General features: G+C 39.7%; 2 protein-coding genes across 13 annotated transcripts in view; one reads left to right on the top strand and one right to left on the bottom strand.

Moving 5' to 3' along the window:
* Positions 1-3,222, top strand: part of ATP2C1 (ATPase secretory pathway Ca2+ transporting 1) — a 165,100-nt gene extending 161,878 nt beyond the window's left edge. For 8 of the 12 annotated variants that reach the window (XR_006795649.3, XR_008505069.2, XM_064587922.1 and 5 more), the window contains one exon: positions 2,659-3,222. Coding sequence is in view for 8 of the 12 variants with exons in the window: in XM_064587922.1 (XP_064443992.1) it covers positions 2,659-2,754 (96 nt within the window). In the remaining 4 variants the exon portion in view is untranslated. Of the gene's footprint in view, positions 1-2,620 lie in introns of all 12 variants that reach the window. The other 4 variants (XR_006795648.3, XR_008505070.2, XM_045903794.3 and 1 more) reach the window with 2 other exon arrangements.
* On the bottom strand, positions 2,652-13,875 carry ASTE1 (asteroid homolog 1). Its single transcript, XM_064587987.1, has 5 exons — positions 13,609-13,875; positions 10,928-12,253; positions 4,712-4,922; positions 3,525-3,584; positions 2,652-2,846 (listed from the first exon to the last, which is right to left on the bottom strand). Exons 1-4 carry the CDS (start codon positions 13,612-13,614, stop codon positions 3,535-3,537), a joined length of 1,593 nt encoding a protein of 530 aa, XP_064444057.1. The 5' UTR covers positions 13,615-13,875; the 3' UTR covers positions 2,652-2,846; positions 3,525-3,534.
* Between the last annotated feature and the right edge of the window lie 6 nt (positions 13,876-13,881).

The following is a 13,881-nucleotide window of genomic DNA, read 5'->3' as shown; positions in this document are numbered from 1 at the left end:
GAGCTCAGGATGCTATTTCTTAACTTGTTGGAGCCATTACAGTTTTAACTTATGCTTTAAAACCTGGAGCATGTAAAGTGTTCCTAAGCCTGCCATGGTCTCATTTTCCTAGTACTTAAAGGTGTTTACTTTCTCTCTGGTACCCTCACTTTTCTCTTCCAAGGCCTCAGACCTTTCAGAATAAAGGATGAAGAGGAAACAGTTGAGAAAAAATAAATGTTTAAAATAATAACCCAGCTTCTGCTTATAGGAAATAATTGAAGTAGGACTTCTGTTCTTTTTGGAAACAAAGCCAGCTGAATTGCTGCAATGTAAAGGTTATGGACTTCCTGAAATGGAACATAAGAAGTACAAACATGCTTTCAAGTGTATTTAAGAAAATACAAAAGTTTCTTAAATCAGGTTGTATTTATTAAAAGCAGAATACAAAATACCTTGGGATTCAAAGGTTGCCTCTTACAATGTTTATTCCCTAACAGATTCTAAGTAAAACAGTTAATCATTTCAAGGGAGGTAACAAAAGTTTTAAGAATTATACATCTGGTTGCAGACTGAGTTTATTCAAGCTCTGAGACCTCAGTTTGTTCCTCCAAGTTTTCAACCATTAATAGCCCAAAACGATTGCTTCCCTCATACAAGCATCTAGTGTCTGAGGTGGTTCCCACTCTGTTCTTTGACCAGCTGGTACTATGTTTCTTTTGCCTTCTTTTTTTTGAATTTGATTTACCCTTTGGTAGGAATAATTCAGCAGGGGCATATGACCTTGTGGCATTGAACAGATGTTCATATAGTTGCTTTGCCTTAGGGCACATGCTCAGGAGACTTTCTACAGAAGCAGATGTTAGCAGTTGTTGGCATAGTCCATGCACCAGGCTTCCACTATAGAGTCTGTTCAACGGAAGAGAAAAGTGTGTTGGTAAAGCATAGGTTCAGTGCAGAGACAACGGTCATTAACATTGGCTTCAACAAATGCAGCTAAACATTGAGAATTCTTCTTCTATAAAATTATTATTAAAATTACTTAAAAAAAACCTGTTCTTGAAGGAAGGAATGGAGTTGTTATTACAAACTTGGCTGATGATATTTAAAAACTTTATTATCAAAAAATGATAGATGCTTGCTAGTTCTGCAACCAGCCAAAAGTTGAGCAGGCCTCTTAACACTTCAAAGAAAAGGAATTAAAAATGTCCAATAAACCAAATAGGCCGTCTGTTGAAATATGAGAAAATTTAGTGGCATCATTTGCAAGTTCACTGATTCACTTGCACTGAGAACCTACTTCAGAAACATAAGATGGGATTAACTGGAAGCCACAAATTTAATATATAACTTAATGACAGTTCATCAACTGGTGCCTTAGCAACTGATATAGAACTGTCATTTAATCAGTGTAAGATCATCATTTAATAAGCTCTAGTAATGCTGAGAGGCAAGAACAGTCCTGCTGAAATCATGAAGAGAACTGTTCGGTCTTGTTTTTTCTCTGTTCTGTTGTAAAGGGATTTGTGGTAGCTAGAGAGGATCCAGTCAAGAATGACCTAAATTATTTAAGGAAAGGCATAAAGAATCCATAGGTCAAAGGCCAGTTAATCTTACTGTAGAAGGTTCTAGGGTTAGCTCAGCAGATATTAGGCCTAGGGATGTATTAACAATATTTACTGCTTTAGGAAGCTTTATACCTTAAAACATTTAAAGTCACACCAGCATATTTTATATGCCTCCATTCATATATCACTCATTTATCTGACAAATATTTGAGTACTTACTGTATGTTAGGCCCTGGGGCTACAAAAGTAAAGAAAATAGCTAAGTCCCTGTCCTCACAGAGCTTGCATTCAAGTGGGGAGAGACAAAGCATACCTATAACCTCAGCTCCATTTGCTAACAGTCTCCCCTTTATCTTCCTCCCTCCCTCTGGGATTTCCTGGATGGACAATCACCAGGAAGTCCCAACCCACTGAATGTAGTAGCACTTTTTCACTAGCCCACACTCTACTGCTATCTTTCTTTCTTACCCAGCTTCAACTACATAGTCCAACATAATGACTTCCTGGCAACAGGCTGCCTCTCCCTTCTTCATACTTACCTGGCAAAACAAAAACCCTAAAGTTCACTGAAGCATCTAATAGTCATCTCACTAGAATAAAAGCTCCATGACAACAGAGATTTAAAAAAAAAATGTTTTGTTCACTACTCTCTAGCACAGAGTAGGCATTTAATAAATATTTGAGTATGTGAAGAGTATGCCAAGTGGTAAGAAATGGAATTTACAAAAATCCAAAAGAGTAATAGGAATAGAGTGACTGGAAGTAGAGAATTAATATTCCAGAAGGGTAATCAGAAAAAGCCTTAATAAAGTGATATTTGAAAAAGACCTGAGAGAAATGAAGGAATGAGTTATATCCTACCAACTGCCTCTTTTCTTACTTTACGGGGCTGGTTTTTTAATCTTTGATCTAATCATGGAAACTTTTTGGGAGTATGGAAAAAATTAGTATTTCTCCAGTTTCCAGCTCTTCGGCTATTATAGTGATCCAAGACCAATTATACTAAGATTAATTTTTTAAACATAACTTAATGTGCTTTAAGTATAAATAAAAGTATTTACTTCTGTGTGCAGCCATCTGAACTAGTTTCCCGTGGTGCTTACCGAGTTAGGTCTGGTTCCGGGAGAGGAGTGGACAGCAGCTGATTGAGATACATCCCCATCTGCAGACAGCACTGCCACTGACAGAAGATGTGAGCTGTGTCTAAGTCCAGTCTCGTGCCCGGCCGCGTCTGCTCCTTCACTCTTTGGAATTCTTCATACAGCATCCTAGCACCATCTTCCCGCAGATCTTCCTTATCTAGACAAAGAAACAACCCGAGGGCAGTATTTCCAAAAACACTGTATAGCTTGTAATTTTCTCTCTCTATATAGGACTTCGAATTCCATAAAGAAAAAAATTAGTTTAAATAACCAAAATGCTTTTCTCTTCTGGCCCTTTACTATTTTAATGTCAATGTGAAAGCCTTGCTGTGTAAATTGAAATATTTATACTGAAATGCCTTTTTAATGACAACCTAACTTTATTCAACCCCAAAGTACTTTTTTTCCTTAAAATAATATCTCTTCCACTGGTTTACTACCTGACCTTAAACATACATCTGCATCTGAACTCTCCAAACCTTAAATCTGTCTCTCTGAAAAATACAAATTACTATTAAATATCATTCTCTTCACTGTTCTCGTTCACTAAGTTTCCTTCCATGGAGGCCCCTACGCTATAGTGCACTTAACACAGCCTCTGTGTTCAAAGCACACTTTAACTTCTGCTTTGTGGGAGGAAAACAAAAGCATGACTCAAGGAGAATATGGTCAGTCATCTACTTCACACAGTAGAGAATAAGAGGCAAGAAGCAACAACCCTAGGAAACGAAGAGTGCTGCGTGTGTTCAACTGTAAAAGCTTCTGCACGTTTGCTTGTGCAGGGGCGTACAAGATGATACCGGACCAACTGGAAAGTAATAAAAAGGAGGCCCACCTTTTACCAATTAGCGAGCAGCAAGGCACTGAGCCTGCCTGGGTGCGGGGTCCACAATTCCTAAAAGAAAAGAAACAGACCCTTGACATGCCCCTTCTGTTGGACTCAGGTAAAAACTTCCCAGGCTTGTGCCCTGAGAATATTCTTAAACTAAAGTTATTATTCAATGAGAGAAAACTAACAGAGGGCCTTCACTTGTTTGGCATTAAGTTGGCTGTCCTAGAACAATAGTGCCTTCTGACAACTACTCTCACACTTGGGGGTCCTGGAATCTAGACTAGTTCACTCTCATTTAACTTATTTTAAAAAGTAAACTCCAGAGTAGCACTACCCACCAGAACTTTCAGCAGTGATGGAAACGTTCTGTATCTGTGCTGTCCAATTCAGCCTCTCGCCATATGTGGCTACTGAGCACTTGAAATGTGCGTGGTGTCAAGGAGAAGCTGAAGTTTTAATTTAAATAGCCACACATGACTAGTGGCCATTAGATTAGATATTAGCACTGTTCTGGAGTGTGACAATGATTATACATGTTTAGATAAAGTGTTAAAGCATTCATAATCTTTTAAAGGGAGTATTTCCACTAGAGAATTGAAGTGCTCCAGTGCATCCTCATTTATTTCACCTGATACTTGGATGCAGCTGAAACTGCCTTAAAGTGTATTTCTATTATAGAAAGAAAAGTTACTATTTCTACCATCACTAACACACTAATTGAAACTTACAGTGGAGAAAAAGTAAAAACAAAACAAAAGAGCACAAGCATGAATGTTTATTATGGTTGTAGGTATTCAGAAGTTTCACCAATGGACAATTTTAAATCGGTTTCTAGTGATGATGTTGCCACTCTATTGATAGGGCCAGGGTACACGGAATACAGAATGTAACGGGCACATTCTACAGTCACACTTCATAGATTAAAGCATTAGGTGCCACAGAGCAGGTGGGACAGTACCAGCACATCTTCACTGCTGTGCCGTTGTAGTCAAGCTCTGCAGCACAGAGCCTGGCACACACAAGTGCTCAGAAACATCTGCCAATGAATGAGTGCTATTTTGTGCCTCTTCCTAAGTTCTGGATATAACTGATGGGAGTAAATAATGCAAAATTTTTTTTCATTTCCTTAAACTTGTGATTATATGCAAGTAGCATGCAAATACATACTCCTGGAATTTCCAGATACCTACCAGGGCTGGTTATTATGGCATGCAAGGGCCCCATCAGCATCCCTAGCAGTAAGGCCTGCAGGTGATGTAGCTTTGCCTTGGACTCTGTGTGCTGCAACCAGTAGCAACTGACGGAAATGGGCAGCTTCAGTGAAGAAGGGATTGATTCCAGGACCGTCCGTTTCACCTTCAGGGTGTCTAACAGAAGTATCTGCCGTTTGGCCAGGGACAGCTGAAAATACATACCAAACATCCTCCAAGTTACTCTGGGGAATGTCTGTTTTTTTGGTTTGTTTGGTTTTTTTCCCTAGTATGAAGAGACTTTAATGCAAATGAATTGCTCTGTCAGTTTATCATCTTCCTGTGGAAAGAAATCAGCCACATTCAAAGCATTGAAAACACTGGGTGCTTAATAAATATGGTTGAATGGATACATTGTCTACCCTCACTACACAGCCCTTGCTCATGTCGTTCCATCCTCCATGTAGGCTGGTGAACATCTTCAGTGGATATATCACTTGGGAAGCTTGTTAAAAAATTCAGTCCTCAGGTCCCACCCCCTAAATTTTGATTCAGTAAATTTGTGAGGAACCCAGGAATCTGAATTTTAACTATTCTGCTTTGAGAAACAAAGATCTATACTTAACCCTACTCTTACTTGCCAGTGAATATTGAGGCCCCACCTTCTTCATGGTGCCATTACCGATCACCTCTAGAAGGCAAACTTAGATTATATGCATATCATACAAGCTTCTGTTTGTTTGGGTCCTGTCTCATGTCCCTATCCGTAAGGTGAATGTTTATTATCTTTTTGTTTTCCCACACAGGGTAGCTGCTTGTAGGTGAGAGAGATAGTCAAGGGAGATGGTAATATTTAAGGACTACCTCACTGTGCTTGCAGTAACACACCACACTCACTTTTACTCCGTGCTTTAGAGTGCACTTCAAATAAAAGCAAGTTAACAGTTATGAGGGTTTCAGGCTTCTTGAAATAACTTTATCTTAATGAATCTTAAGAACCATAAGGGACCTTCTAGATCACACGCTTCTACAAATAAGGAAATTAGGACTATTAAAAGGGCACCTTCAGAAGAACTTTATGATCAAACTTTAAGAGAGAAAAGAGTTGTATTCCTAGTGTCTACATGCAGCCAGAAAATGATTTCTGTCTTAACTTTTCTGAAAGGATGAAACAATTGCTCAGCATCTAAAACCTAGTTTGTAGTCAGTGTGTTGACAGCTGGGAATGGACATGTTAACCTGAAATAAAACACACCATAATTGACAAAATAGTTTCATCACTGATGCATGAGAGTATTAAACATAATGATTTATAAACACTGGTTTTAAAATTCTGATACTGATAAGCTTTTTAAAACTAAAAATATGCAAAATGCTTTACAGTGTAATCAATCACTCCTATGGGGAGTAGCAATTAACTACTTAAATTTAGAGTAAAAAAAACTATGATCTCAACTGGTAGGAAAACACACCAAGTAAAGCTAAACATGAATTCTTTTCTGATATATAATGCTTAAATTATTGGATTCTCTAGCCAAGTTACAACTTTTATGAACAAAGTGGAGTTTGGGCTTTGACTTTAGAGGTGTTCTATCTCTCACTGTACAGCATTGGGCAAGTTTCTGAGCTTTTCTACAGTCTGATTATCTGTAAATGGGCTTATAATGAATTACACAAGATGTTTCATGAAATCCACCAGTTCTCAGCCCCTTCCAAAAGAGGAACTGCTGCTCACAGCCCTTAAATCTGGTTAGGTTTTACCCCATGTGACAACTCCTTTCCCTTACCCGGAGGTGAAGGAAAGCACAAACATGTAGGAGAAAACCCCACAGAGAAACAGAGACACCCAGAGAGAGGCTGGTCTTGGCATTGTCTTACTCCCAAAGAATAATCCACTTCCATCTCTCCTTATGATTAACCTCTCATTGGTTAACTTGAGCGGAGCTCTATCCACTGCAACTAACAAAACCAAAATGGAAACCCTACCCACAGTGGTTACTGTGGGAATTAAATATAAAGTTTCTATTACAACAGCTGGCACAAGGCAGATAAGTATTATTACTACCTCTAAGTGAACAGATAGCTATCACAAAATTTCTGTTTGTATACCTGCATTTGTCTTTGGAATCACATTTGCTCCTGATACCATTTAGAATTATCATGGGCTAATTAGAGTTAGCAACATTGAGCTAAATAAAGAATTGATGAGTTTATGCCTAGGGAAAGCCGAAAGATCTCACCACACAGAAAGTGAACTAAAATTTCACACTATTTTGAATACAGGTAAGTGATGAGAACACTTGTCATCTCCACTTAGCAAGGAGTATAATTATCATACTACACTCATTGACTCAACTGGATTTTTATATGGGGGAAAACGTGTCCTGATCCCTATGTCACACCATACACAAAAGATCAGTTGTAGATAGATCACAGATCTAAATATGAAAGGCAAAAAAACTGTCATGACCTTGAAGTAGGCAGTAATTTTCTAAGTAAGTCACAGAAAATGATAATCATAAATAATAAAAAAATTGGACTATATTAAAAACTTCTGTTCATCAAAATATACTAGAATGAAAAGAACCTAGAGAATGTGAGTCTGTTTACATGTTATTTGACAAAGGACCCATATATAGAAATAAAAAGCCAACAGAAAAATGGGCAAAAGACTTTGAACAGGAAATTATGTAACAATATCCAAATGGCCAATGGGCACATAAAAGGTGCCCAAATAAGTCATCGGAGAAATGCAAATTAACACCCACCAAATTGGCTAAAATGATGCCACTATACAAACATCAGAATAGCTAAAAAAATTTTTAAAGGATAAAGTGTCAGGAAGGGAGTAAATTAAGAGGAACCCTCATAAGCTGCTGGTGGGAATATTAATTGGTTAAACCACCTTGCAAGACTGTTGGCAATATATCTTGTAAACTGAACATACGCATATCTTCTGACCTAACAATGCCACTCCTAGTGGTATATGCAATAGAAATGTGTCCATATTTTCAATAAATGATGTGCACCAGAATGTTCATAGCACTATTCATAATTGCCCAAACTGCAAACTACCCAAATGCCCATCACCTGCAAAATGGATAAGTCAACTGTGGTGTATTCCCACATAGCAATGAGATATAAATGATCTACAGCTTCTCACAGTGATGTGAATCTCACAAACATGTTGAATAAAAGAAACCAGATAAGAGAATTCATATTATATGATCCCATTTTTATAAGATACAAAAAGTTAAAACTATTCAATGTTATTACAGGCCTGGATAGTGATTACAGGAGGTGGGAGGGGAGCGCTTGAACCAGACATTAGGAAAAGCTGTTGGGGTGCTGATAATGTGTCTTCATCTGGGCGTTTTTTACATGGAAGTGTCGAGTTGGTGAAAATTCATCAAGCTATACAATTGTCTGTGTACTTTGCTATGTGTACATACTCAGGGAGGGATGAATTGCAAAGAGGCAAGGGGAAACTTTTAGGAGTGATGCATACATTCATTATTTTAATTGCAAGATGGATTCACAAATGTAAACAAACTCATCAAAACGCACACTTTAAATATGGGCACTTCACAGTACGTCATTTCTCGATAAAGCCATAAACTTTTTTTTTTTTTAAGATTTTATTTGACAGAGGGCGCCTGGGTGGCTCAGTTGGTTAAGCGACTGCCTTCAGCTCAGGTCATGATCCCGGAGTCCCGGGATCGAGTCCCGCATCGGGCTCCCTGCTCAGCAGGGAGCCTGCTTCTCCCTCTAACCCTCCCCCCTCTCAAGTGCTCTCTGTCTCTCTCATTCTCTCTGTCTCAAATAAATAAATAAAGTCTTTAAAAAAAAACAATGTTTAAAAAAAAAGATTTTATTTGACAGAGAGATATAGTGAGAGAGGGACCACAAGCAAGGGGGAGTGGGAGAGGGAGAAGCAGGCTTCCTGCTGAGCAGGGAGCCTGGTGAGGGGCTCTATCCCAGGACCCTGGGATCATGACCTGAGCCGAAGGCAGACGCTTAACAACTAAGCCACCCAGGTGCCCCCATAAAAAGTTTGAAAAACTCTCCAACACAGCACCATTTATGTTGTGAGGAGAAATAATTTTAACAAAATATCATCATTTAGAATGTTGCTAATTTCAATTTTATTGGTATAGGTAAAGTTTTAATAAATCCCTTCTGTTTGGAATTTGACCTATGCTCAACTTTCTACTTCTGTAACCCTGGAAACGTGATAAAGTTGTTTTACTTAGCATGGTAAGAATGACTCTTGGAAAACTGCATCTGGATTTGAACTATAAATGAACTGTAAACACCAGATGGGGACATCATATCATGGGGCTTCCCTGAGCACAGTGACCTATATTTAGGCATGGCCCTGCAGGGAGCCTGGAAGCTATGTTTATGGAATTGTTACAAAAAAGGAGGGGGAAGGAGGCCAGTGAGACCTTTTCTTTCTTTAATTGAGATATAATTCACATGTTATAAATTCACCCTTTTATTTATTTTTAATTTTATTTATTTATTTTTATTAATTTTATTTAATTTTAATTTTTTTTATGGTCAGCCATCATTAGTTTTTGATGTAGCGTTCAATGATTCATTAGTTGCATATAACACCCAGTGTTCATCACAACACGTGCCCTCCTTAATACCCATTACCCTGTTACCCCATCTCCCCAACCCCCTCCCTCGGAAATGCTAAAGTGATTTTAGTATATTTATAAGCTTGTGCAACCATCACTAATTCCAGAACATTTCAGCACCCCCAAAAAGAAACACTGTTCCCATTAGCAGTCATTCCTCATTGCCAAGGAGGCACTGATACCCACCTGATGTGGATCTCATTTCCTCCTGCCTGAGCTGGCACTAATGGGGAGATTAAAGAATTTAGTCCCTAGCCAACAGTGTAGGCCAGCTATTGGCATTACTACATTTCGGGCTGGATAATGCTTGTTCTTGGGGGAGCTGTCCGGTGCATTTTAAGATGTTCAGCAGCATGCTTGGATGCTTCCAACTTCCCAATAAATGCCAGTAGCAACACCCCTCCCTCCCCCAACAACCTAAGTAGTGATAATTGGAAGTGTCTCCAGACACTGCCAAATGTCCCCTGTGGGAGGTAGGGGGACAAATCATCCCAGTGGAGAACCATTGGTGGAAACTGTTGCAAAAACTTCCACAGGAAAGAAAATCCTGATTCAAACTGCTGGGAAGCTATGGTTGCTGTCCTACATGCTTGAGTAGACCTACCAGGAATGGTCTATGAGAGTCTCATGAATCTGAGTATTAGCTGAATTTAAGAAAACTCTGAATAGACACTGCAATTGGTATTTTAAGTTTATCTGCATTTAATTTGTAAATTTAATTGTGTTAGCATAAGCAGTTCCATATTTATAATTTTTTTGAGAGAGAGAGCGCCCAAGCAAGGATGTGAGCAGGGAGGGACAGAGAGAATCTTGAGCAGGTTCCATACCCAGTGCAGAGCCCTTCTCGGGGCTCGATCTCAGGACCCTGAGCTGAAATCAAGAGGCAGATGCTTAACTGACTGAGTCACCTACGTGCCCCTCTATTTATAATTTTTAATATATTTATGTAATATTACAAACAATAAACACTGGGATCCATAAATTATTTTTTACCTTGAAAAGTGGATTGGTCTGAGTGTTACTCAGGTTTAAACAACACTGAGGCTAAGATTCATATTTTCAATATCAAACTAATCATCATGATGCCATAAACCTAAAGCCTAAGAAAAAGGTCCTCATCGATAAAAATGAAAAATTAGACCAAGCAAGAATTAGTATTAATCTTATTAATTGAAATCTGATGCAGTCTAAGATATTCATTATGCCTATGATCAATACCTTCAAGGCACACTTCTTTTTGCAGCTCAGAATTTTTTCTTTTTCTAAAGGCACATGACCCCAATTTATTAACAGCTAGTATCAACAAACTAGTAGTAATAACTGCAAAATAACACAGACTACTAAAGTAGAGTGCAAATGGCAGATCTGGGGCTAAAAACCTGGGTTTGACTGCAACCCTCTGGCTGACATATCACACAGTGACCTACTTTGAGTCCTAGTTTTCTCCGCTATGAAATGGGGGGACTAGAGCAACCAACCTCATTTGGTTACATTAAGAGAGATAATATGCATGAAAGCACTTTTTAACCTGTAAGATACTTTACAAAAATTAGATTAGTGTTACACTTACCTCAGTCAATTTGCTTAAGTCAGAATGATCCTTGGGCAGTTCTACTGCATTAACAATCGATGTTTTGATATTTTTATTAATCCTTTCCATTTCGCTGAAAGCTAGAGGCTGAGAAGGCAATGCATCCCAGGACATATTTTCCAGATGTGGAGAGGCATTCAAAAGAAGCCCATAGATGATTTGCCGGATGGGCAGAGATACTCTGTGGGCATTTGGTTGCTGCATATTTTCCACCTGTGTGTGAAGAATGGTCCTTCTTAGCACCAAAGCATCGCTGATGAAAGGAGATAGCTGGCCTTTGGCCAAAGCCACTAATACCCATTCTGGTAAGTCCAGATTCAAGGCGGCTGGACAGGCGTAAGTACCATACTGGAAAAAGTCCTGCAGCTTCACCTGAGATTGCTGGTATTCTTCCATGGAAGAGCAGAGAATTTCCTTAACATTTTCACGATCCTTTTTGGGGAGATATTTCAGAACATTATCCAGTGCTTCAGTAGGGTCGGCAAAATGAGATAACCAATTCAGAAGTCCCAAAACTCGGTGATGTCTCCTCCCCTTAGAACTGGTAGCTCCAAGAGGAAGACGTACTTTACTTAAGAATGTCTCTATGATGGGCAGATTAATATGATCATTTCCGCATAGCACCGCAAAGAGAGGCAGTAGAGCTTTATTCATATTGCTGAAATGATGGCAGAGTGCATCCAGGGAAAAGCACTTGGCAGGGATGTAGCAGTCTTGTGTGCCTTTGATAGTGTTCACATTTCTCCACTGAAAGCTATTCAATGGGCAAAACCCAGTTTTTAGGTCAAAGATGCAAAAGTCACTATCTGATGATAACACAGGGCAATTCCAATGATTAGCTAGTGTCATAATGTCCCGATCTGCTTCTGAAAAGCACTGGACAAAACACACCTGTAGCTTGACCAAAACCTGTATAAACACTTCCCGGATGAGTAAGGGACACACATACCCACCCCCACCAACAGAAAGGGAATGAGCCATCTGGATCTTCTCTCTAGCTCGATCCTTTAGAGTTTTAAGCTTTTTATCAGAAATGTCACATCCTCCATCTAATACAACATATGGACAGATATTACAAGCAAACAGTGATTCAAAGAATTTTTGTGCAACATCTGCAAAAGAATCATAGTCCCCTCCATACCGAAGTTCCAAGTTTGAGTTGAAGCAAAGCCGATGGAAGAGAGCATAGCCATCAATGACAATTTTTGTGTCTCGCAACTTCAAATCAGTGAAGAACTCATTACTGTGATCTTCCACAAAACTCATTAGTCCTCGAATACCCATGATGACTGTCTGAAGAACTGCCTGTTTAAAACACAGAACACACTTTCAATTGATGCTGTTTACTGGGGACCAAGTCATCATTTCCAGCACCACAAACCAACAGCAAATATTATGAACAGCTCTTTAAACAGAACATATTAGGTGTTAGCATCTCAATTCTTACCTAGGTGCTCAAGCAGCTTTCCCCATGTGTAACAAGGCACAAATGCAATGGTTTCATGGAGTTTAATCTCTGGATAGGGATGGAGCCTGTTGTTTCTAAAAGAAAATCAGTTGAAGTCCATTACTGACATACTTATAGAGACTACTGTGGACTCTGATATTGAGATAGGTAACGGTCACCATCTTGCAACACAGAATATTTGTGTAGGGCCAAAATAAAAAGTCCTAAGCTATAAAAATGATACCCTCCTCAATCTCATAATTAATAAATCAGAGAGCACTGGGCTTCAGTTAACTAAAGTGTATAGGGTCAATGATATGGATCCAGTTTTTCTTTATTGACAATCAGAGTCTGGGAATTTCTTTTAGGCCTTGGCTTGTGTTAGGTCCCATCTTAATTGGCATAGTTTTGAGTAAGGAAAATTACTGCTTCATAAGCATGCAGGGGCTTACTCTCCAGTTTCACCCTAACCAGAGGCTCTTTCCATTTTCTTGTCTTTGCATATCTGGTTCAGTACCAAGAATATAGTTCCTTATCTGGCTAACTTAAGTCACAGGATGTGTGTTACTAGCTTTTCCTTTGGCCTCACACTCCAGTATGGCTCGGCATGGCACTGTCTTTATTTAAAACCATGAGATTTCGGGACGCCTGGGTGGCTCAGTTGGTTAAGCGTCTGCCTTCAGCTCAGGTCATGATCCCAGGGTCCTGGGATCGAGTCCCGCATCGGGCTCCCTGCTCCGCGGGGAGCCTGCTTCTCCCTCTGCCTCTGCCTCTCTCTCTCTATCTCTCAGGAATAAATAAATAAAATCTTAAAAAAAAAAAAACAACCATGAGATTTTGTCAATCATGGATTTCTTTTGCATTAATTTTGATTTTTAAATATACCGCATTAAAATATATTTATCTTGATTACAGACTTTTGAGGTACCCTCTTGCATTTTGCGCCCAACTCATTTCACCCTAATTTTAGCCCAACCCTCAGCACCTTATCCGGCACAGCAGTTATTTATGTCTTGTAAAGCTTATGCTAACAGAGGCCATGTCAACTCATCCTAAACCAATTACAGGACCTTGCAACAGTTGCTGAACAAAAGCGAGCTGGATAGGAGAAAGGCGCACAAAAGGTCTGATGTTAGTAGTCAAACACAGGCCTTCATACATCACGCCACCACAACCCTTACAACTCGCTACCCGGACCAGCAGCAGAGCCCACCTGCATCTTCCTCCCAGAGCACCAGCCCTTCCATTAAAAGACTGCGGGCGCCTCTGCTGGAAACGCCCGCACGTGAGACTCCAACCTCAAGAGCGGGAACCGGAAGTCTCCGGGTATGACGTCACTGGGAAGCTCGGTTCCACGAAGCCAGTGGTGCCAGACTGCGCCTGGGGCAGGTGCTCCCGGGCCTGGAGGCGCGAGGTCGCTAAAGGAGGGCCGGGAAGTAAGCTCCGAAATGGCGGCTGTCAGGTTAGGAACGCCAGACCGGTCGCG

Source organism: Mirounga angustirostris, unplaced genomic scaffold (genome assembly GCF_029215605.1).
Source record: "Mirounga angustirostris isolate CCGP_5_RB_7025 unplaced genomic scaffold, mMirAng1.0.hap1 SCAF_1, whole genome shotgun sequence".
Classification (NCBI taxonomy): Eukaryota; Metazoa; Chordata; class Mammalia; order Carnivora; family Phocidae; genus Mirounga; species Mirounga angustirostris.
This window is presented reverse-complemented; position numbering and strand designations above follow the sequence as displayed.

What these genes read in the sequence shown, in the direction of transcription:
- ASTE1 (XM_064587987.1), bottom strand. An exon ending in ACTTAAGCAAATTGACTGAG is followed by an intron (nt 4,923 to 10,927) that starts GTAAGTGTAACA and finishes ATGTATTTTCAG; the next exon opens with CTGTCCCTGGCCAAACGGCA. An exon ending in TGCCATAATAACCAGCCCTG is followed by an intron (nt 3,585 to 4,711) that starts GTAGGTATCTGG and finishes CTTTTCTTTTAG; the next exon opens with GAATTGTGGACCCCGCACCC.